General features: G+C 42.4%; 1 protein-coding gene across 2 annotated transcripts in view; it reads right to left on the bottom strand.

Annotated features, from left to right (window-relative positions):
* Positions 1–24,520, bottom strand: part of LOC104020445 (acyl-coenzyme A thioesterase 1) — a 126,243-nt gene extending 101,723 nt beyond the window's left edge. The window contains exons 1-4 of one of the 2 annotated variants that reach the window (XR_015701955.1): positions 23,843–24,520; positions 22,277–22,479; positions 20,332–20,961; positions 11,523–11,710 (exon numbers count right to left, since the gene is read on the bottom strand). Coding sequence is in view for 1 of the 2 variants with exons in the window: in XM_009473765.2 (XP_009472040.2) it covers positions 20,359–20,961; positions 22,277–22,479; positions 23,843–24,296 (1,260 nt within the window). In the remaining variant the exon portion in view is untranslated. Of the gene's footprint in view, positions 1–11,522; positions 11,711–19,675; positions 20,962–22,276; positions 22,480–23,842 lie in introns of those variants that run through there. The other variant, XM_009473765.2, reaches the window with a different exon arrangement.
* Positions 24,521–24,556: the final 36 nt, after the last annotated feature.

Here is a 24,556-nt window from a genome sequence, read left to right as displayed (position 1 = left end):
ATTTATCCTTGCTATAAAATCTTAGTCTAACCTACGCAGACTATCAGGATGTTAGCATAAGGCCTGCTACTTTAGGCTCACTCACCATTTTACAGAAGAAACAGTGCACACCAACACTTGTTACTGCATGGGGTTTTGCAGTCTTTCAATATGCCCCGAGCCAGGTATCATCTTCTTGGCTAAGGCTCACACTGTACCTGTACACGACTGTTTCTCTCAGTGTTGCTATAGCTGCACATTATGAAACTCCTGAAACACCCAATACATCAGCTTTTGGCACAGCTCTCTTGAGCAGGTGTGTTGTGCAAAGCATTTTTCAGGACTAGTAGGGATTAAATGGCATTTTGTGGGTCCCAGGAGCTGCAGTTTATATTGCTCTGAGCTCCATAAGGCCAAGTTTCTTCGGGTCAGCGAAGCCAAAGGATGTCGCGCATCAGATGTACAAAGACAGAAGGAAATGAGAAGAAGGACTATGACCGAAGTGTAGGATGAGTCCAGCACCACTGAATTTTTAAATCTCTGACTGGCATCAATTTAAGATAAAGGTTCCCATATAAGCATGCTCCCAAATGAAGACATCTGGAGAACAAGTGCTTCTGGGCTAAAAACATTTCTGATGCATCCCAGGAAGATACAAGGAGCCGGGAACAGACGCTTTGTATAAAATATCTTCCTAAAACACTCCCACAGCGAAGCTTCTGTGACCTTGACATTTTTGCTGAAGCATCTCCTTAGATAATATCACATGGCTGGGATACTTTGAAAACTTGGAATTGCTAAAGGCTTTATTGCTAAAGGTTTTGCTGCCTTAAGACACAGTGACACCACGTGGCCAATTACTTAGGCCCAAAACTACATGCTAATGGAAAGGGCAATGTAGAATTTTCTCCTTTTTATTTTGCTTTCTTAAATTTAGCTTAGGGATGCTCAGATGCAACTATAATGACTGGTGAGAGTCAACTTGGATAGAAGAACTGTCATCTGAACAGGTATACAAAACCAAAGCCAATGACCATTTGGGATTTCAGCATATGTTCAAAAGTCTAATGTTTGCAAAAGCGCCCTCTGAAAATGTACCTGTAAGTTCGGCAAGTAAATACCCATAAGCACAGGTTGCACATGTGCCAAAACATCATATTCACTTGGTAGATGTAAACAACTGGTAGAACTATGATTCTACATTCTTTTTTAAAAAGCACACCTGGAAGGTGCACCTAACTATCTATGGTTAAATTCTGCAGTAACACCATAAAAAAAATTGCAATTAATTTTGAAAATGGATAGATTCTTTCCTTGCTCTCATGGCTTGTTTTCCTTTCAAGTATATGCAGATACCTCCATTTATTTTTACAGACATTCCTGAGGAAAGCATTTAAATTCACAAGTGGGAATATTGCTGCTAGAAATGTTCTCAGTAGAAGTTGTTATCACTCTGTGTTATATAATATGGTGACTGATGCAATGAATCATCTCTCCCTAGCACAGTTCGTTTTTTCCAAATCAAGTACTGCACATTCGAAAGGTACGGCTCATGAAGAATGGGCAGATTTCTTTGAAAGAGAGAGACAGAAACGGAGGCAGGCAAATAGGCAGATGAAAATTGAATACAGATTACTTGCATATCCCTCAAACAGAAAGAGAATAATACATTAAACAAACTCTTCACAGAGAATGTAGTCACTCGGTACTACTATAAAAAAATAATGTTCAGTAAGAAACGTGTATTTTGAGGCAGGGTTCAGAGTATCTTGCTCTCAAAAGCAGAAAGGAAGGGAAAAGATAACAAAGATGACTCTCAGTTGCATAGGCTTTGCAGAGTTAACGTTCCATAAATGTTGCTTTTTGTAGTGATTAGTTAGATAACATGCTGGTGTAATTTTTTTATTCAGTATTGAATTCCAGGTGAGGAAGTTATTTCAACACTATCACAGTGCATCTGACTTTAAATTGAATAGGTTAGTTTGAAAAGTGATGTAACAGGATTTTCACCTACATACATAATAGATTCACCTATATACATAGTAGTTTAGAGCCTGGGAAGCATCAGCTAGTTAGACACAGGACTTTCTTGATTGTTCAAAATAGGAGATTGAGTTGAGGAAGATTAATGACTTGATCCCTCAAATTTTGTCACCCTGACTAGTGAGATTATGCTGCCATCTTGTGACCTGTAAGTTTTACTTTGCTACAGTGACAGCAATTTTTCCCCTAGACTGGGAGGACAGTGTACATGTCTCCCTGGCATAAAGGTGCAATGACCATGCTTTGAGCAGCTGAGCCCTCTTTTATATTCAGACCCATGTTTTCCTGCCTTAGCTTTCTTACCTGTGACTCACAGGCTGCACCCTTCAACGTCATTGTCATTGCTAACAGAAGTGCTGTCAATGGACAGGCCTGGGTAGGGACTGGAGGCAGCCCTGCAGAGGGGGTGAAACCCATAGTTTAGAGGCGTAGGGTTTTGTAATAAAGGCTACAGAATATCCCCCTGCTGCCAAGAGAATCATCCGTATTGGAAAGCAAAACACACACTTAGCCAGCATTTGAATATGACAGTATACGCTGAAAAAAGACATACTCTTTACAGATGGGAAGGAGAATGATTATAAATGATTATACAGTTTTGCACATTGATGATAAAATTTTCCTCTCCATCTTCCCAAGTGTAAAGCTTGTGTATTTATGGTAAAATTTTTCTTGCTCGAAAAAAATCTGTGTTACAATTGGCTGCATTCTGAATCTAAAGGGGGTTATTCCATCTGCCCAAATTAAATAAAACAGCTGTATATCAAAGTGGTTATGCTGTTCCCTTGAAACAATACAGATTTCAGTTGCAGTGACTGCTTACATAGCATTTTGGAATACCTGGAAAAAGTTTAGTATGGCTGCAATCACATTGAAAAGCAAGCTGGGAACCCCTCTGCTAGTAACCCCCCATTCCTTCTCTCAATCATATGTGCTTCCATCAGTGTTCACTCCCAAGACACTCCAGAAGTGAAGACACAGAATCAAACCTTGAAATGCTGACAATCTGAAATGCATGTGCAAGGAACAGGGACATACCTGGCAGAAGCAGGCTTGGGAGCTCTGAGCTAACAAGGCAGCTGCTCTGAGCTCAGATACATATTTGGGAGAGCCCACAGAAGGCATGCATAGCTGAAAGGTTCCCTCAACACATCTGACTGCAGACAAATCATCAGTCCTTCTTCTTCAAAGCCTCAACCACCATTATACACCCCAATCATTGAGGTATTTTCTCTCTAATCCTTGTATGCCAAAGTAAATCAAAGCATCCTTCATTTAGACTCTGATTAGAGTTTCCAGGACATATACTGTATTTTCTTCAGGATATGGCACAGCAGAATGAGGGTTCCCAGCTAGCAACTGAAGGTTATGTTTGCCTGTTCCATGTTTTTGAGGAGGCTAATTGCATTGCATTGATTGTATAAATGGAACCTCAAATCTTGTGACAGTGGGAACATTATACTTTCTTATAATACTAAAATATTCAGGGAAATACACAGCCAGATGAATCATCTCTGTGAGACTTACCAGTATATTTCAACAATCATAATAATAACTATTACTGCTGTGGCAGTGCAAAGCTCTGGGCAGACGGCCTAATCCATTTGCAAAGTTAAGTCAAGAAAAAAAAAGACAAGTCTGAAGTCATGTGGTTACAGTCCCTCTGTGAGTCTGTGATGACAGGCATAGACTTTCCTTAACATCAGCATTTGTTCCTTCGGAGGACAAGGAAGGTGTCTCAGGTTTCTTTCTTTCCAGCATTCCTGCCAGCAAAGCAATTTGTCAGGGGAGACATTTGGTATAGTCACGGCAGGAGGAGAGTCCTTGACGCTGTGCTGCAAGTTAGCAGTGACCCATCTGACATGGCACAGCACAGTGCAGGAGAGACGCCACAGCTTGCACAGCTGATGTGCCCGAGATCCAGGAGAACGGAAGGGTAAGGGCCAATTGCAAAAGTCTAAACCTACTGTGTGAGATCCAACTGGGGTAGCTGAGCCTTCTGAAAAGGCTCAGAAAGGATGCGTATACTATTGTTTCTGCAACTGTAAATGCTTTTTACTCTGGAGAGCCACTTTCTGATCCCGCCTTCAGAGCTGGAAGCAAATTCCAGTTCTCATAACTAACTGCTACACCTCTTTTGCAAAAAACGCAATATAGTATTTAAGCAAGCAGTGGAAGAATTAAATCATCTCGCATCAAAGCTTATCTTTAATACGCTGCAGCCAAGTGAGAGAATGGAGTTCATTCTTTTCCCTTCCTTTCCAGCAAGGACCAACTGATATAATGAAATATGCAGCAGCAACCGGACATCATTTCAAATCTGCTAGAGCTAAAAGCAGATCTTGATGACTATCTGGGGGACAAATATTCCTTTCAACAGCACATACCTCGAGCTGATATACTCCTATATATATAAGTATAAATATGCTTCTACTGATCTTTGCCTGTTCCCTTATCTTTCATTACTATCTCTTTTACAGCCACCTTCTTCCACAGCCAAGGAAGTATTTAATCTTTCTGCTGGGTTTGGATGAAGTGTGTTTTTGTGCAAAATGTCAGCTGAAGGCAATGTACCAGTGAAACTTCAGAGCAGCCTTCAGACTACAACCAAAATGGAGTTTCAACGGCAAACAATCGTTACACCTAATACCTGCACAGAGAAATGCTCCAGCCCCAAACCACAAGCCCCCACTGCTCCATTACTAACTTCATACATACCCAGTAAATCATAATTCTAGAATATGGAAAGAGGAAAATGAATCTCTATATTCAAGTGGCATTCACTTCTATAAGATGGTGATCACTCCGGCACCAATCTAATATTTGTGGATGTGTAAAATCCCATTGATTTCAATTGGAAGCCTTTCAGGATGTGTGACACCTGGTCTCACAGTAGTCTCGTGGTCAAAAATCCTGGAGACAGCATTCAGGACTCCACCTGGTGAGCTGAAACAAGGAGTCTTTAGAGCAGACAGATACTGCTAAAGAGACCCTTCCTTTCCTCTGAAAGGGGCAGAAGACCTGCTTATGAGAGCAGAAGGTATTCCATTGTCAGAAAACCTCAATGAATCCAGACTCATGTTCAGGGATTGCTGGTGGTTTTTGTGGGCTTGTAGTAAGCGAAGGATACATTGGACATCCATAGCTGGCAAGGACACATCCTGTCTCTCAGGCAAACTTAATCCACATATGGAAACAGACAGTCACATGTTAATGATAAAGGTAAGAAAGGGTCCTATTTCCCTGAAGGAACCCTTGCCATGGCAGCATTTGCATCTCCATGTTCTTAAAGCCCAGCTCCAGACATACAGATATTTTATTTTTCAGATAAAATCCACCTCTGCAACAAGAGTTTGTGCTGGGCCTGCCATTTCTTCCTCATTTCACAAGGAGGGCTTAAGAGGTACCATAAGCACTGAGTGAGCCCCTTTGCCCTGAAGCAAATATAATCTTTAAATCTTTCTAATGTAGAATCTCCTCTCTATTACAACAATACACCAGGCTCTTCCTTCTCTGATACAGTCTGCTCCCAGAACGGATTCAGGTTGCAGCAGCAGTCCAAACAGCCAGTGGACTCACAAAGATGTAAGTCCATACTGGTGTTACCTGAAGTATGTTGTAGTTTGAGAGCCTGCTAATTGGACTAAAGCCCGAGACCTGACAATACTTTTCCTTTCAACCTACTTCATTGCAATAATCTGGTCATCTGTATTATAAGAAGAGATACAGAACTCATTTTACGAACTTTGTCAACAATGAGAGCTCAAAATAAAGCTGGCATTCTTCTTATGAGAGACATGAGGAAAGAAAGAAAAGCAGAATTCAGGAAACCTAACAGAGTGAAACCGGCTAAAATAGGAGGAGAATAAACAAATGACCAAGGACAAAGGAGGGATAAACAACAGAAGCTCAGGCCTCTAGCTGCCCTGGGGGGCAACAGCAGAAGAGAATGGTGGTTTGGTCTGTGGCTCTTCCACGGAAGTGGAGGTAGGTACATGCTGCGCCTGCTGTTTCTGCTGTGCCTGCACCAAGTCAGAGCTGAGGGTGCTGCAGAATTGCCAGCCCAGCAAACAATGTCATGAGATCTAAGCTCATCAAAGCATCTCTTGTTTCAGTGAAACATTTTTTAGATGATGAATGGCTTTTGAGAAACCAGAGCTTTGCTTTTCTTCTTTCTCTTTTTTCTGCTGAAAAGTCTGTTTGGAGGCACATGACCCAATACTATCACTTTCAGAGGCATGAAAAGATTGAAAACCCGCTTAAACATGCGTTCAGTTTTTACACTTCTTTAATGAAAACCTAAAACACATGAAGAAAAATCTCACAGAGATAAAAGCATTCCTGATTGTCTCCACATGAAACCTTGCACTGGAGAACTGGGGACCACAGCAAGGAAGAACCATCCTTACAGGCCAGACACTCATCTGCTCCCAGAAGAACCACATTTCTTATACTAAGTCACCTTCCAGCTAGAATCTCCTTGACTCTGTGATCTGTTCAGGTGGTGACCCACAGAAAAATTACTTCCTATTTTTTCTGTGTAGCAGGAGGCTCTGTCTTCCAGGACCACCACCTCCTAAGGACAATTTTGCACCATTCTACAGACAGAATAACAGGAAAGCAGCTGAGACATGCACAGGCATTAGTCAAGTCATGACTGTATGTACAATGATTTAGCCTGAACAGCTGGCTCGGAGGTCATAAAAGAAATGTGTTTTACTATGTGAGTGCTAGATGAAACGACCCTGTTGCCAAAATTGGCTAAGAGCTGTAACAGCCACAGAGCATACATAGGATTTATGAGACTAACCTCTGGATTCCTTCCTGAGCCCAGGAAATTGCATTCCTTTGAGGTCTGGACTGATGTTCATTGATAATGCAAAATTATGCTCTTCTGCAGGGAGAAGAAAAGCAAAGCAAAAGCACTGGAAAGCCAAATAGCCTTATGTGGAGAACTGAAAGGAATGAAGAAAGATAATAAATTACTCTCTTAAAAAATTCTACTCTCAACCCAGAGGAAGGGAGAACCTGCACATGCAAAGGACAGGGAGCAAATGACTCCTCCATATTCTTAAAAATTCAAGCTATTTTTCTTAAATTTGTGAATTGAAAGGTATAGTGGTATTACCTGCCTCAGCCCATTAGCATGCTGTGTGATATGTTATATGGCTAATCAGACAGACACAAACGCAAATACCCAGAAAGCAAATGGAACAAGCAGAAAATGAAGCGGAGAGAGAAGACAGCTCTGGCCTAAGTATGACTGAACTCTCTCTGCTTAGGAACTACTAGGCACTAGCACCTTCCAGGATCAAAGCTTTCTCTCAGGTCTCAGAAGATGAAGGGGATGTGTAAGGAGATGAATGGGGTTGGCTTTTTCGAAGCAGTTCTTTTGCTAGTGGACAGTGGTTCTTAGGCTATGCAAAGTGCACTTAGTAGCCAGAGACAACTAAAAAAAAAAGAAAAAATTTAACGTTTATCTCTGGTCTTCCTTCCCCCTCTTCTGGGCATAATATTCCAGGTGAATCAAGGAAAACACAGACAGGGCACAACATGAGCCATATATCCTAAGGAAGCCAAATTACCAAAAGACTAACTTCACATTATATGCTGTGTAAGGTAATGGTTGATAAAAGAAAGGTTTTGTCTCATGAAAAAATACCAAGATTTCAAAACTTATTGGTCTAATGTGCAATAAAAATCAAGACTTTCTTCTGAACCCACCATAACCACCCATGTAATCAACAACCTGCTGATCAGAACTCCAGTCTGGGAAGTGGGAGAACCTAATCAAGCACAGCCAAGGCATGGGTCTCAGCCTCCTAATCTGCATGGAGAGCCCTAACTTTTAATTTAATGGCTATTTCAAGGAGACTTTAACCACCGTTCTTTAAGAGGATAAAACAGAGTTATGCAACTAAGTGCTAATCCTTTCCTAGTGGGAGAGAAAATTATTTTTTTAAAATACCTTTCTTACCTCAGGACTCTCTAGCAGTTAGAGAACAAAGCGCCATGTTATTTTCACGTCTGATTAGTGACTGAAAAATCTGAGTGGAGTCAACAAGAAATGAAGTAAGTAGAACTTGTTCCTTGGTTTCTCCATCAACCTCAAAGTGAGAGATCTTGAGAAAATTTCTACAGCCTGTCACTACAGCTTCAGTGAAGGAAAGCAGTTATTACCTCTTCATAAAAGCATTAGTTGTCAGCATCCCAAGACAATAACTGTACTAATAATAACTGATTGCAAAACCACTCTAGTTACAAAAGTATACAAAATACAGATTTCAGTGACTTGTTTCTAAGGAGGTATTGTGTCCTGTGGTAGCCGGTGATACTGTCATTCATTGTCTTACAGAGAAAAATGGATTCACCTTGTGGCCAAGCAATTGGCATCTCGTAACCATGCTTATTCTACTAATCCCAGAGCAGGCAATGGTTACTGTACGCTTGCCTCTGGCACAGCATAGTGAAACCGACCATCTGGTCGGGACCTGGGCCATCTTGCTTTCACTTGCATATGTATGTCTTCTGGCAGAAGGAGATTTCTGCTGGGGACCCCACGTTCTACAAAAAACATACAAGTAACTACAAAACAGATTTTTTTAATCTTCTGTTTTCCTTTTTTTTCCACTCTCCATTCCTCCCCTCCTTTCCAACACACTTTTATATACACCCATACACACACACACACAGACACACACTCTCACATACTTCCTTTTATGAAGGGGAGAAATTTAAGAATAGATACTCCTTGAATGCACTTTTTTTTCTTTCTTTTCTTTAGAAATGTGCAATTTATAGCTCTATTTTAGTTGATTTTTTATTTTGCCTAGCTGGGTTATGATTTTGATTTTGAGTATTGCACATACTGAAATTCCACTGCATGTACTGGACTGGTGTGAAATATTTCTACATATTTTCCCATCATAAAGTAGAAACTAGTAAAAAAAACACTTGTGAGATAGTAGCAGGCAACAGGGCTTGTAATGGATCACTTCTAAAAAGCCACCATGTCTGAGCTGCATGATATTTGCTTCCACAGAGCTGAAGGATGATGATAAAATGTTGATGATAAGAAGTATTGGACATCATTTGCAAGAGTGTAAGACAAAATAAATCAGCGACTACAGGCTGAAGGCATTGACCTTTCACTGATCACAAGAACTATGAACAAACCTCTGAAGTAACTGAGATGATTGAGAAGGATAAGAATTCTTACAGGAGCTGTGACAGGAATATTACCATGGCAATCATAATCAAATTTTTTATGGTCATGTTTTAACAAAATGACTTTCATGGTGAGTTTTGATTTAAAAGGCAAAAACCCCGTCCCTGATAAAATCTAGGCATGTTTGAAATAACTACCTTCCCTTTTCTATGGGGATGCTCCTGACATGCTCCTGACAAATCAAATGCACAGATTCTTCTGCAGGATACTCTTTTGCCCTTTCTCCTTCCATTTTTTTATAAGGCAACATGAGTCATTGATAGGGACACTTGGACTGTAATATCTAGCCTGATGAGAAGGGCAGAAATAAGCCGGTACACAAAATGAAGCATCAGTCAGAAGTCAGCCACACATCCAGTTTCCTCAAGCATCACCTTTTTGCACTGTTCCAGTACAAGCTGACTAAAACTGCACTATGGCAGGTTTTCATGCAGCTGTTAGAAATCTCTCGTCACTTCAAAGCAAGGGTTGGGTCTTGCTCTGTAGCAATACGCATACGACACCACTGACAGCTTTGGATGGAAGGTGTGTTGTGGGTGGCATATACAGGTTCACTCACTGCCACTTGCCAACTGCTCCTCCTGGGTTTGTAAATCTTCAGTGGGGAACAACAAACAGAACAACATAAAAGTAAGAACGGGTGGCTCCACAGGACCTAGAGTTCTTTTCATTAATCAACAAACCTCTTCTATCACTTAGCTGTACTTTGACTTGTACCTAGAGTACTCACAGTATTCACTCATTAAAAACATCCTAAAGATATCTTTAAGATCCCTGCGTGCTCTATGGAGTTATTTGCCTGCTAGGTCCAAGGGTAGCATCTTTTCAAAACTCTACTAGTTCCTCTCAGACTGGAATCTGTTTCTCCCCCCAAAAAATATTTCAGTTCCACTATGTACTTTCTTCTTCTAAGAGAGGAATCTTTCCTGAATACCTGCCTCAACAGAACTGACTGGAACTGTGGCATTCGCTGCCTGGTTAAATTCATCCCTCAGTTTCCATTAAGATGATGCCCAAGGCATGTACACATTCCAGAAGACAGGAGGAGATACTGCATCCCCTCCTGAGGTATTCATATATTTGCTAAAGGAAGTCATACGTTCCTGTACCTGTTCTTCTGACAGTGGATACAATGCATGAGTGGTGTATACCATTTAAAAGGATAATCAAACATGTGTTTAACACCTCATGAACCAGCCTTTCTACTTCAGGCAAGTGTACTTCATGCTTGGGAAAGAGAACCCGAATATGTCATTTCTTCGAATCCCCCCAAAATTGGAAAGGGCCCTCAAGGTCACCTCATCCAAGCATCTGACTTCCAAAGTTAGATCATGTTGCTCTTCTTTTTTTCAGTCAAAAATGTTCACGGACTGATTCCACAACCTCTCTGGGCACCTCTTCTAGTGTTTAACCACTCTCACTGTGAAGAATTTTTTTCTCTGTTGTTTCCCAATTTTCCCATGTTGCAAACTGTGACAACTATGTGTTGTCCATGCACTGCACATTTCCTGCTAGTAGAATAGAGTACACTGAGTTTGTATCACTTTTTAAGTTTGAACATAATTTTTTTCTTCAATAGTGTCTCAGCTGGTGTCAGTGGCTTAATTAGTTGAACTCTGTTTTGCCTACCTGCAGATGCAAGACAACCCACAAACTGAATGAAGTAGCTCTCTAACCACCCTCCTCACCAGAACAGCTGTGAGTGTTTACCAGCCACCATGTCTCTAGCATGCAAATTATTGTATAAGATGATCAGGTATTCAGCAGGAATCGCTAGGGTACGTGACCTTATTTAAAGCCTTGAACACTGTCACAATAATCAATGACCAATACACACTCCAGCGCAGCCTGTTTCGTATGTTTGTTTATAAGCAGGATTTTCACCTTCGTCCTGAACTTACAGGGAAGGGTAGCATGTGACTGTGTTCTTGAATTATACTCCATCCTACAGAAAATAGTCAGGAAGGTTACAAAGGCTATCAGAATAATGAAAAGCTTCAGATGGCTTTACAGCGTTACCTACCTCATACTACAAACAGGAATATGAATATTCACCATAAAGTTGCAGCCTGATATAGTTTGATAGATACACCACAAAGATTTTTTTTAAATTGCATCTGCATATATTGTAAGAAAGGAGACCATGGAGTTACTCAGAACAACAGTCCAACTGAGAGAAGAATCCACCCATATGAATTGCCACTTACTTACAAACTTTTCTTGCAAGACGAAAAAACACCCTTATTGGCAAATAAGGGCCTTCCAAACATACCTTTCACTGGAAAATAACATCAGCATGCTCCACTTTCCAGCAGACAGTGCACGCTCCACTGGAACATCCCCGAAGCTAAAGCAGCATGCTCTCTCTCTTCAGTCCATTGGCAGCAGCCCAGAGCCACATGCTGGGCATTTAAGGGAGAGTTTACTGAAAGTTGGTGCCCGCTTGTAACAATCAGCTCTCTGTCAAGTGAGAAAGATACAAAAAATAATTAATTTTTCCTCCTTTAGGCACTGCTACTTCTGCACAAGTAAGGGGAATGCCCTAAGTGCTGCAGGGCTATGGTGCTGCATGGAAAGGCCCACAGCTTGCTCCTGACTTTTAAATGCTACATGATCTCTGCATGGTTCAGCAGCTCCTAACCCATTTTGATGCCCAAAACTGAAGAATATTATTCCTCTTGTGCACACCTCATCTAGAAATTCCTGCCTCCAAGAATATCCACATCATGTATGTTACCCTGGAAAGAAGGCAGACACATAGATTAAATCCCTGACATAACTGATGGACAATATATGACTGTTTTCACATTAGAAACAGATGAGAATTTCCCCTTGCTGAGATTTTTGAGGTTATATTCAAAGAGATGTTAACACTCACTCATGGTGTGTTATATCTAGGTAAGGAAAAACTCCTAATCCACATAAGAAGAAAATGACAGAGTGTCTTAAGGAAAACCTCTTCTGCTTTGCTTGTGTTTGCTTTCTTTTCCAATCACTGCATGATTACTGCATTTTCTAACCACTCATCATCACTGCACATGAGCAAGCCCTATTTTCTCCTTCTCAGTTGCTGAGGTATCTTTTCATCTATTGCTTTGCAATAAAGTGTAGAATTTAGGAATATGTGCCAGAGCATGAACACAGGGAGGCGGCTAGCATGCACCTTGCCTGTTGAAGCAGGACTTGATATATGACTCCCGGAATCTGAAACAGGACTCCACTACAAGAGTAACCAAATGCATGGCAAACGTTAAAAGATAAGACTGATTTCTCTGCTTCAGCCCAGCAGACCACCTAGCCCAGCATCCTGGCTCTGCCAATGGTCAAAGATGATGTCCACAGTAGAATGCAAGAACAGGACAAGTCCGTTGTGGTAATTCTCCAGAATACTCTTCCAGACTCTTGTAATTTGTGCTTCTGGGACTCTGAGAGGCAGAGGTAGTATCTTTGAATTTAGTTAATCTTGATGGATTCCTCTTACATACATTTGTCCAATGCTTTTCTATTGCATCTAACCAGTATCTTGTATACTTAGATGGTTGGTCATTGTGGAGTGGGCTTGTTTATGCAGCGTTAATCAAGGTGGGGCCCATTCTTATCAACAAAGATGCTCTGAAGACCAATGGGAAACAGGGCTGACATGGTTGAAGCAAAGGACAAATATATTTTATCTATTTGCAGATTTAAATCTAGTATTAGCAGTATTCTGTCAGTAGCACAAAGGATCAGTACAGTAGATCAGTATTCATGTCGCACTCAGTGCCTGGCAGGGAACTGGTGACTGATCAGCAGGCCAAATGCACTGAGTCCAGCTCATAGGCTCATTCTCAAATTCTGCAGTGTCAAGGTGTGACTTCTAAGCCACTGCTTAATGCTTGAATGTTTAGGCTCAGCACGCAGAATTTGTGAACAAATGCAGCTTAAACAGTGCATGTATTTATCGATTTAACATCAATTTAATCTGCATGGGAGATTCTCACAAAGAATCAGATCAGATTGAACGATTTGCCCTTTCATCTCACTCCAAGCTAAACTGCATCAGTTCAACACATCACTACAAATTGCACTGTCACCTGTGTACTTCTCTGACATCACACAGGGAGGTAACCTCCAAATCACAGATGTCTCTCATTTGGCAAGTTCTGTCACCAGAAATTGCAACTTGAACAGGCTGGGTTTGAACAACAACACTCTACAGATACCTGTGTTCCGCTAGTGCGATGCTAATGGCTTCCCCCCAGTGCTCCATTCCTGCTCAGTCATAACAGTTGGTCTATTTAGCCAACACTTGGCTCTGTACCCAGTCTTCGCTGTTCTGTGACCTACCAGCTCCCTTACATGAAGACATGGTCAAACTAGCTGATTTTTGCAGCAGATGTTACTTTTAACCAAGCACAACCAAAGCAGTGTCACATGCATTCCTTCTGCTAATAGCAAACCCAACTCAAAATTAACGACATGGAAACAAGAGCCACTTCCAGGCTCCCATGGTATAATTCTACAAAAGTAAACACTAAACTAAACCAAAATTAAAACTAACAAAAAACACTTCAAGTAAACCATTAGCCCAGCCCGAATGACCCATCTGAACAGCCTATCACTCTCCTAATCTCATTTTTTGCCACTGAGGTGCCACACATGGGGCACCTTTCCAGTGTTGTTCATCACATACAAAATATGTTGAATACAATCATCAGCCACTAGAAATATCCTGCAGCATGTCCCATTCTCAGTGCTAGTAGCAGAGTATCCCTGTAGTTTTACAGCTCTTAGACTGGCAGAGATGTTTCCTCATATCCAATTTACCACTGCAGAGTTGTCTTTCTGACTGACCTAAAAGTTGTTTGCCAGAAACAAGAACAGATTGAGGTCATGTCTCAACAAGACAACATAATATCATCTGGTCTTCACCAGCTGAAGCATCACATTGCCAATGTTATCAATGGCCTTCTGGCTTTGGCCTTCCATATTACTGGGAGCGCTCCCCCTCAACCAGCAGATCATGCAAAGCGTCAGGATGATCTGGAACTGGAATAGCCTGGGTGATGGCCAGTGGGACAGGAGCAAGACTGTGCAAAAGGTAGAGAAAAAAAGAGAAAGCAGACATTATGCCCTCAGGTGAGGGTAGAGATGGCCACAGAAGGAACAAGATTGCTAGGAGGCATGACAGTGCACTGAGTTGCCCCTGCACATTGCTGATCTAAATGGAGCCTAGGAGGTCTCAACTTTACCAGGAGTGGTATGCGGACTGCCAGGGAAGCAGTAAGTGCTCGGCTGTTCCAGCAATCAGATGTGATATTTCTACTGAAAAGTACAGACCACTGACCTCTTCCCCTTCCACTATGACAGCAGTGATGGTGTCAGGTATCAAAGTAGTCTTCCTGCACCAAGAAGACAAATATCTCTGATCCAAAATGATCCAAAGACGGGAGGATGGCTGGAGCCAAAGCACTGTCCAGTCAACGCCTAGGCTAGAAAAATTAATCCATTTTGAGTTAGTGCTTGATGTTTGAGAACATCAGACTGACACCATCCAGGGACGGAATCCTGCAGATGGCACAGGCTTATTGATTCAAATCTGTCTTACTGAATTCATAGCATATTAAAATGATGGCAGTGCATTTGAACTTTCTCTTCTAACTGTAGGTATAGATATGCACACATTAATCATACTCTGTTCCTATGCAGGACATCACATCTCCCTTGAACCGTCTATCCAGTTTGTCTCCTATCTGATACTCATATTTCACTCTGATACTCATATTTCACCATTTTCCCTCCACTATTGAATACCTTACTCTTTCAGGACCAGATCTATTGTAAACAGGGGCAGCACACAATGAGCCACCAAGCATTCACTTCACCGTATACAGAAAGGGATCATAATTTAGAATCAGCTGGACTTGCTATTACAAACATAACTACAAGCTCTGCTAATCGGTTATCTTGATTTGGCATAAGGCCACACCGACCCTGAAAGGCACAGTATCGCTCACCCCTGCTTCCCCTGATAACCCCGTGCATGTTCCTGCTACTTCCTTCTCTGATCCAGCTGAACATTTTAATCTTCTTTTGTGTTTTTTTTTCCCCCACAGGATTAGCTCTCAGTCAGATCAGCAAGCAGGAAAAAGGCATGACTGTCCCTTTGGGCAGCAAGGTATTCTTAGAACAGTTAAACTGGAGCATGAAACCACACCTTTCACTAAAGTGACTTTAACGCAGACATAAATTTACAGTCTAAACACATGTTAAATGTTCAGTGGCCTAAGTCACTGAAAAGATAGAAGCCTAAATTAATAGAATGCAACTCATTTAATTATTTTTCTCTAAGTGCTATCTAGAGTGAGGGCCCAGGCATTTTTAGGTTTAATGTAAATCTTGCATTGACAAGTTTTTTAAGACTCTGAAAAACAGTGAGTTTTAGCATTTCTATTTTTTGTCCTGGACAATGACAAATGGCAGTGGTATGCTGCAAAGAGCATTATTTCATTGGAAACATTAATTTTCCTTCTAGCCAAACTTCAAACAAAGTATAACCTTCTCTGCACTTAATACTACATTTGGCTCAGATGCCATTTCTGAATGACATGTACGGAGCACTAGAAAGTGCAGAACAGTGATTTTTTCTGAAATGGTAAAATTATAACTTTCTTAGCAAAATACTAATATAGCAAAAATTTTTACTATTTTTATTTTGTCATTAAATCTTGGTCTTACCCCACAGCTTGATAACAAATGATCTGGTAATGTATTAGAGAACTGAGTAAGTTTTGAATTAGAAAAAAAGCCCCCTATCATCTTTAGACTTCCAAATATACACAGGAAACAGAAACAGGGAATGGAGAAAGGTCGCTTCTAAATTATGCTGCACAATGTATATCCTCATCTTTCACTTCATTCCTTCTGTCCTGTGGCCATGAAACAACCTTGCTTGCAGAAGCCATCCAGAGACACTGCTTCTCCTGGGCAAGAAGCTACTAGTGTTACAGGAGCACATTTGCAGTGAAATATCCTTGTTCACCACAGTCCCTAGTAAAATTCCATTGACGCCTCAAATACCCACTACTTCTGCAGAGGCACAGTGCTCGATGTATAGCTGCTTTCGCAAAGATGTTTCATGTCTTCTGTACCTGTGGTTCACTCTTCTCTAATAAAGGCATTTTGACTACTTTCATTCTGCAGTTTCCTCTGAGTTATACTGTACATGTACCAAAATTCTTCAGGATCAGCTTTAGCTTGTGTTCAAATAAATACCTGATTGGACCTGGTACTTTTACGTCTCCAGTGAAGAACATCAAGAACTTCTTTCTTCCTCAGCTATACACAGCCTAACAACATATATGGCAAAGTATGAGGAAAGAACCCCATAAGCTTTTTCAAGAAGCCTTGAGAAGTACAGAGGGCATTGCTCCATGCAGTGCCCAAATGTTTCCAAACTGTTAGGAGTCCCTGGAGCTTTTCATGAAGGTTTACTGAGTAGATAGGACAGCAGGATGCAGCTATGTGAAAAACATCATCTGCATTGTGAGACAGAAAGCCCACAATGAAAAGGATAAGCTGTGTCCAAAGGTCTCACAGTGTGCAAACAGCTGGTGGCCTGCTTCAGGGACACCTAATTTAAAATAATAAGCTGTATATTCTTCATATAGTTTAGATCGTATTCACCCAGATTATCTTAGATTCATGGGGCCTGGGCAGTAAGGCTAAAGTAGAGTTTAGAGACGTTCCACTCAAGGACATGCTTTTTCACACCAGTTCTCTTCTTTTTGGGGTAGTCTCCTTTCTGTGTAGAGACAACACAAGTTGAACCAGAGCAAAGAAGGAACATTTTAAGAAGGCACTGGCAAATCAGCAATCTCGATTGTTGCCTGATTCCAAATTAGCTAGGGAAATCATCCTGCCCCAAAAGAGCACTGCAAGATGTACTGTTCCCTTATAATAAATTTGCTCATAGCAGCTTACATGTGGGGAGATTGCTTCTCAGTTTCTTCAGATACTTGTCACAAGCTTTTCCCATTCTCATTCTCATAACAGACATGTAGTGCAAAGTGCTAAACAAAGGGATGACTGATGTAAGCATCAAGCCAAGATCTTTTGGTTCAAGCTAGTCCTTTGATGCTCTATTTTATCTGAAGCACTTTTCAATTACAAGGAGATTACAAGAATAGCTTTCCCCATCCTATTTTTGTTAGTTTTATCAGTTGTGCCTGGCATAGGCTGTCTTTTGCAGCTAAAGGCCAATTTAATTAAATAATAACTTTCACATTGTTCTTGAATAATGTTGTCTGTACTCTGTAAGCCTGGAGAAACTATAAAAAGCACCCTGAGTCTACAGACTGCAATTAGTAGAATTTTTGCCACTAACTTGGAAAAAAAATGTGATCTTAGCCCCATTTGTCTAAATCATCTCTTCAGCAAAAGAAATGTTAAATAGTCAAAGTCTTCAGCAAAACGCTGAAGAACACACTTAAGAACAGGCACAAGCATTTTACTGAAGTTAGGCCATTTCCCATTATTTTATATTAGTCTCCCTACAGTTTCCAGTTTCTATTTCCTGAAGCTAAGTTTCAAACTTGAGTTTAATTTAAGAAGGCCAGCTGATTTAAAAAGAATTCCCAGTGCAACTGAGTTGGCTGGCATATTTTACTGTTTGTGTGTGGCACAGAGCTGCTCAGCTAAATCAGCTTTTTCAGTCTTTCTTGCCAGCTTCCATCCAAGTGATAAATAAAGGGCATTTAACTGGGTAGCAAAGCTTTCATCCCAAAACAACAGAACAAAGAGGTCCTATGTGCTATTGTCATTGATGGAGTCACCAGTCAGCTCCCTTCATCCTCTAGGTTCAACACTGTTTTCCTTGAACCTGATTGCTGAATGGGACAATGTAACAGACTGTATGAAAGCATCACTGACCACATTGTTGATTTACTGATGGAAAGTATTTTCCCTTTTAATGGTAGTTTCCTATAGATAAAGAAAATGTATTTTGTCGGAAGCTCACAAGTTTGTAATTCAAAGTATAGGTCTGTAAACTGCCTGTTGAAGGCTGAGAAAGTTTGCCTTCCCCTCAGAAGGGATTAAAATAGATGTGAGTTATCCCACAGGCTGGAGAACATCAGAGTGTATTGCATAAGCCTCACTGTGTTCAGTAAAAACAAAAGAACAAAATTACTCATACTACAGAGAAACTCACAGCCTTGTGCCCTGAGTCTGAGACAAATGTGGATGGACAACCCAGGTTTTTTTGACTGCTTCAATAAAATAGAAAAATGAGAGAAAAGAAAATGTCCATTATTCAGATTGAACTGCTTAAATGTGTTTGACTTCCCTTGTTGCTACATGTTGCTCTTCTGCCAGGTCCTACCCACTCACTAAACATCTGGAACAACCACAGTCCATGCAGGACATAGGCACACAGGGGGCAAACAGAAATGAAGAGGTAATAGCAGAAAACTTGATGGATGACCAGTACAGGTGAGCAAGAGCGAGACCTCCCCACTCTAACTGCTGACACCTTGAGCTAAGTGGTACCCATCTACCATTTTGAGGAAGGGCTGGGGTGGGAAAATCAGAAGTAACTGAAGGGGCACACTCTGCATCGGATATATTGCATGAGAGAGTCTACAGCCCTTTGAGGCCCACCATGCCCATTTTGATTAGCCATTGCTCCCTGAAGCAAGAAAACTGAGGGCATGGTTCTGCCCTCAGCAGGACCCAGGCTCCTGCAGGCCTTGTGTATCAGCAGGAACTGGAAACCAGGGACTACTCCTCTCTCAAAGGCAAGATTTTGCTGCCTCAGTGAAAGGCAGAGACCTCCAGCTCCTGCTTGCTTCTGTGATCAGAATGGGAGCCTTGACTGCTCCAGGAGGCAAAATCTGCTCAGTTGATGTGATTTGGTATCTAGAAAATGCCAGCAAGCTGCTCTTTGCCACTATCCCACAAATGCACGAGGTAGATCACAGCCATCCTTGGCAGGTTTGGACCTCAGTAAAGGGTGAGATAATACGCATTCTCCCCAGAAGGTAAGGTCAGTCCTCTCTGAAGAGTGGCATTTCCTAGCTGTCACTGAGCCCACAGCTGCCTGCTGTAGTGGCAGGACCACTGAGACAGCCCACTCCACAGGGCTCCTGGGAACTCAGTACCAGCAGTGGCTTTATTCTTCCTCCCCAAAGCAGGGATAAACTGACCTTCAACATTCAAAAGCAAGCACTTAGCACATCTGTATCACCCCCATCTTGAGCACTGTGCAGACCCCTAGCAGAAACTTTACCACTCCTCTTACCACTAGGAGGTAAGGACTTCTGTATATATACTCTTCAGCCAGGTGAAGTGACAGCTTGTGACTACACCAGGATTGCTACCTAGATAGTTATAGGCATAAAGACAGTCGAAGGCTTCATTCAGATAATTTCAAGTAAACTGTGCATATACACATACACATTGTATTTATTGAGTAGTGCAGTGGAAACTTTACACTGATACGTAACTTATCTGTAGTCAGCAGGAGATACAACCAGTGTAACTTGGGTAAGATTCACTTCTTCTGTTTTTTGAGGTACCAGAAAAAAAAAAATGTTATCACTGCACTTCAGAATAAGTCAGAAGAGTGCCTCTTTACTTAGTTGAGATCAGAACTGCCGCAATCTTTTTACTAAGAAACGTGAAAAAATGATATACCAAGAGGAAGGGTGAGTGTACTAGTGTGTTGTCCCAAGAAAGTGCTGTTTACTTCTAGGTTAGTTAAAGGTGCAAGGCTAAACAATTCAATGGAAAATTCCTCCTATGAGAGTATTCCCTGCTACCAAAGGAGATGGTTGGAGATGGAGGGTAAAGATAGCTCAGTACAAACGCAATCCGCATGACAGGATGCTGGGTTTTTCTCAGAAGACTACAGCACACAGGTAGATCAGATGGTGACAATCTACAGTGCAGCTATGGCCAGAAGACAACTAAAATTCAACTAAAAAATGGAAAACTATTTGTGGAATGAAAATAAACAACTACGCAACAGTAGGGTTTAGAGGAAGGCAGGCCAGGAAACTTTCGATGACTTTCCAAGATTCAGTGAGAGCTGAAATACCAACCCTGGTCAGCATCTTTGAAAGCTTCCACTACAGCTTGCTCTTAGGGATGTCTGAGTCCATCAAGTGTTGCCAGAAAAAAGTCTGTATCCTGTGCCATGCATCTTCTTGGGCTTTGGCATGCTCTCTCCATTGCCCTCCCCAATGCACAAACAGCCCAAGCACTCTGTGGATCGAAGCCTGGCACAGAGGCAAGTATGGTGGCTCCAAGAGGTGTCCTGCTCCAGAATAGGAGAAAAACTCCACTTCCCGTCCATACTGCTGAAGGCGCTGAACAGCATCCCGGCAATAGAGGTCACTTTTCCAGTTCATGTCATCCAGTCCCGACAGGAAGAGGAACTTGGCCAAAGACCTCTCCATTGGAATGCGACAATCCCAAGTTGCTGGGTCCCGGTGATCATCTAGGACATCTGTAAAATCTACTAGGCCAGACTCGTCACTGGTCTTCATCCTCCCCAAATCATATGGGTGGGGAGGAACAGTGAAGCCATCCCCCCGTAGGGGAATGAAAGAATTAAAACCACTTCCAGATATGCTGACAGCTGCCTTGATGCCAGGTAGAAATGTGGCCATGGAAAGGGCTAGATCAGCTCCTTTAGACAAGCCCAAAACGCCAATCCCAGTATCTTTCACCTGAAACAGTTATGAAACAACCATTATCAACTACTCCTCATTTCCTGGACTGACATAACATCTCCAGTTCTCCTTCCTTACTCCTCATCCAACTAAGACCATATTTTATCCTTCCCTCTCTATTCAGGTTACATCACTCCCATATCTATCCCTTTGCTGAGCCTCCAGAAGAGTGACTGAATTCTACAGCTCCTCAACATTTCTCCTCCCGTAACACTTTTTCTCCCTGGTGACCTCTATAGACAAAGCCTCTTTGCTCCCTCCACATCCTGTCTTGACACTTGCTCTCAGTATTGTATCTGTTACTGCTCCTGTCTCCAAACGCCCTCGATCTTCTCTCCTCAGCTCCCTTTTGGAAAACCACTTTTTCATGGGTTAATTTGCATTGATTTTCTTTCATGCCATTGTTTTATGATACTCTCCTACAGCTGACCTGTTATCTTCTGTTTTGTCTTGGAACACATAAGGTTCATTACACCTGAGGCTGAGTAAGCCCAACAACAGTTTAAATCAACTTATTTATACTGAAGGCTCTTCATACCAAATTCATTTTATAATGTGTGCCTTGGAAAATGATCTGGAAGTTTCAGAGGTCTATGATGAACAAGACAAACAAGCAAGGCTGTATTCTGCTCTCACACTGGCTACATTCCTGCTGTCCACATGCTAGAAAATAAATAACTTTGTGAAATGAATACCACATTAAGTAGCATTCCATTCAAAGTTTAAATGCTACTTGATTTCTGTTGGTCTCTTTTGGTTTAAGTATGATGATATATTTCTATAAAGTGTCCCTCTCCCACATACTTGTTCAAATACAGCCCCAGTTTCTTAAGACATGGCACACTTTCCAGTGCTACAACTGTAAGGGATTCTGTTGTTAAAGTGCTTTATTACTGTCTCATGAAACTTACGCAGCATCAAAAGCCTGTAACATTTCAGAAATAGTAGAAAAAGTCAACAGATTTTTTTTTTCCCTTCTAAAATCTTTAAAGATGCAAAAGTAGGGAAAAAAATTAAGCTGTCTTGTGCATCTAGTCCAGGAACTGTTTTGATTTAATCTTACACAAACACTGGTTTGCACAACACTCTATGGACTGTCATAAGATGCTGTGCAAAACCAACTACCCGACTACTTGCAAAACTGGAGTTGAGGCGCATGCTTTTCCATCTCTCAGATCATGCTGTCTTTCAGACAATGCTGTCTCCTTCTAACATCTCAGAAACTTAGTTGCATTCAGTGACATATAGCATTTCACATTAGAAAATTGGAAAATAGTTTCCAACAGGATGAACACCATAATTTGTCTCTTACCTGCTGCTGCTTCCGCAAAAAGTTTACAGCTTCCTCAAAATAGCCCAGCTCAAGAATCTCTGGCATAGCAGGAAGATCTTCAAAGGCCATATAAGCAAGAGCCAGAGTCACGAAGCCTCTGCTAGCCAGAAGACTTGCTCTGTATTCAACAAGACCTCCTCCAGATCCATACAAATCAATAAGTCCAGGGAATGGACCCGGTCCTGCAATGAAAGGGGGGTGTGCATGTGTGTGTGTATATATATATATACACACACACTCAAAGGGAAAAGTTTCTACAGTTGTCCTTTCAGTAGTGCCCCCTCAGCACATATCAGGACAGTAGATATCAAAAGGAAATCACCCTCTGAAGGTTTCCATGGAGGTTCTTGTTCTCAGGCACATACACAATCACTGTAAGGACACAAATTTGGATATTTCTTCTCTCTCTTAGGAACTCACTATAGGAAGGTCATATGTTGGGCATCCTTCTCCCTCCATGAATTCCAGCTGAAATTGGCCTAGATGTTCTCAGGCCATTGGGGACTGATGAACAAACACTATCGCTGCAAGAGCTGTGCTTCTTTAGGAATTGTGCTAGCAGGTTTTCCAGGGAGGGAATACTTGAGTTATGAAATGCACCCACAAATGCCAGCACTGACCTACGCCAACTCAGGCTTCAGTCTGATCTGGGTAACTACCCCTGGGCTTCTCAGTTTTCCTCCTGCACCCATAGGACCTTCCTTTCCTGCTGCTGCTCTGCCCATTCTTATAGACAGACTTCCCTTGAAAGATCTGGTGTCACAGCAGCTGCAAGGGACTTTTTATTCATTACAGAGCAAGACATTCACGTTTAAGTATTGCTCAAGGAACATAAACAGTTCAGGACTCAGAGCAGCTTTACACAGGATCCAGTCTCAGCGCTGTCTCTGTATGGAGATGTGGAATATGACACCCATTTAATTAAAGACCTTGCTTTTCTCATTTGTCTCCCATCTTCCTAAGTATCCCGTGCAGTTCAGCTGCTCAACCAGGTAGAGACTTCTTTCTTTGGCTTTTCCTTAGCCAAAGAGAGAGACAGAGAGACAAGTCCAGAGCCTGCAGGAAGATCCGTGGCAGCTGTTGGAGCAGCCTACACTGGCTGCAGCCCAAGTCCAGTGCTCCCACCACACCTCGTCATTCCTCGCTCCACGGCTGGGGCCGTCATGCCTCGGCTCTGCCGAAGACCAGTGGCCTCTTTGTCCTGTCAGCTAAACAGAAGATCTACAAAATAAACACACTTTGCCCACAGAGCTCTCACGGCAGGAGAGGTCCTGACCCCCCTCAGCCAGAGAAAACAGGACATGCCTCGTGCTACCATGGCTGCCCTCCCTGCACCCCGCCACCGCAGCACTGGACCCGCCTGGGCAATGTCTGCTCCTCCCTGTCCTTGTACTGCTGTGAGGATCCAAGTAGCTGGACCAAGCACAGGCTGAGGGAACCATTAGCTGAGGCTTTGCTCTGAGTTGCCGAGCTCATCCAGGGGCCATGGGGCACAACATATGGTATAAGTCACACCTGGAAAACCAGAACAGAATTGAAACTCACCAGGAGGGAAGAAGAGGGTTGCTTTCAGACGACCTTCTCTGACCGAAATCCTCTTCACCCCCTCTCCTAAAAACCACCGTTCATTGGTGCATTTTCCCAGCAAGCGGCTCATGTCCCCGTGGCCCTCATACACTTCGAAGTCCACACAAAAAGGAGTCAGGACGTTCCTCTTTGCCAGCCGCTTATAGGGTGCTTTAGACTGCAGAGACCACAGCAGCCCCATCGGCTCCACTCCCGAATAGCTGCCCCCCAGCGCTGGGGAGCAGCTGAGGTCAAGCTCTCCACTGCTCCCAGCTCTGTAGTGAGCGTGGGCTTGGAAAAGCTCCCCACTCTCGTCCACCAGGCTGGCTCGGAGGGTGACCGCCTGCTGTGGCAGGAGACCCGCCACACGGATCTGCACGGGGTCATCGAACAGACACCTGGGGGAAGGCAGAACCGTCACCTGCACTGCCATCCTAGCTCTCCTGCCGGGGAGAGGAGCTGCCCTTTTGTGTGGCGAGAACAGGCTGCGTGAAACAGGATTGTCAGGAGCCTGTCGCTTCTCAGGCTTAAAATCTCTGCCCAAAGTCCAGGAGGAACCACCGTGACTGCTTCCTCCAGGCAGCAAGCATGGGCTGCTGGGAGACGTAGTTCAGAGCATGCCTCCCTCCAGACACTCTGATCAGAGGTGGTAAAGTAACACCATCCACTTGCACAGACACAAGCTGTCATTTG

The sequence above is a fragment of the Nipponia nippon genome, unplaced genomic scaffold (genome assembly GCF_047370975.1).
Source record: "Nipponia nippon isolate SJK-2023a ecotype South Korea unplaced genomic scaffold, ASM4737097v1 scaffold_10, whole genome shotgun sequence".
In the NCBI taxonomy this organism is placed as follows: Eukaryota; Metazoa; Chordata; class Aves; order Pelecaniformes; family Threskiornithidae; genus Nipponia; species Nipponia nippon.
Note: the sequence above shows the minus strand (reverse complement) of the source record. Positions and strands in the feature narration are given on the sequence as shown.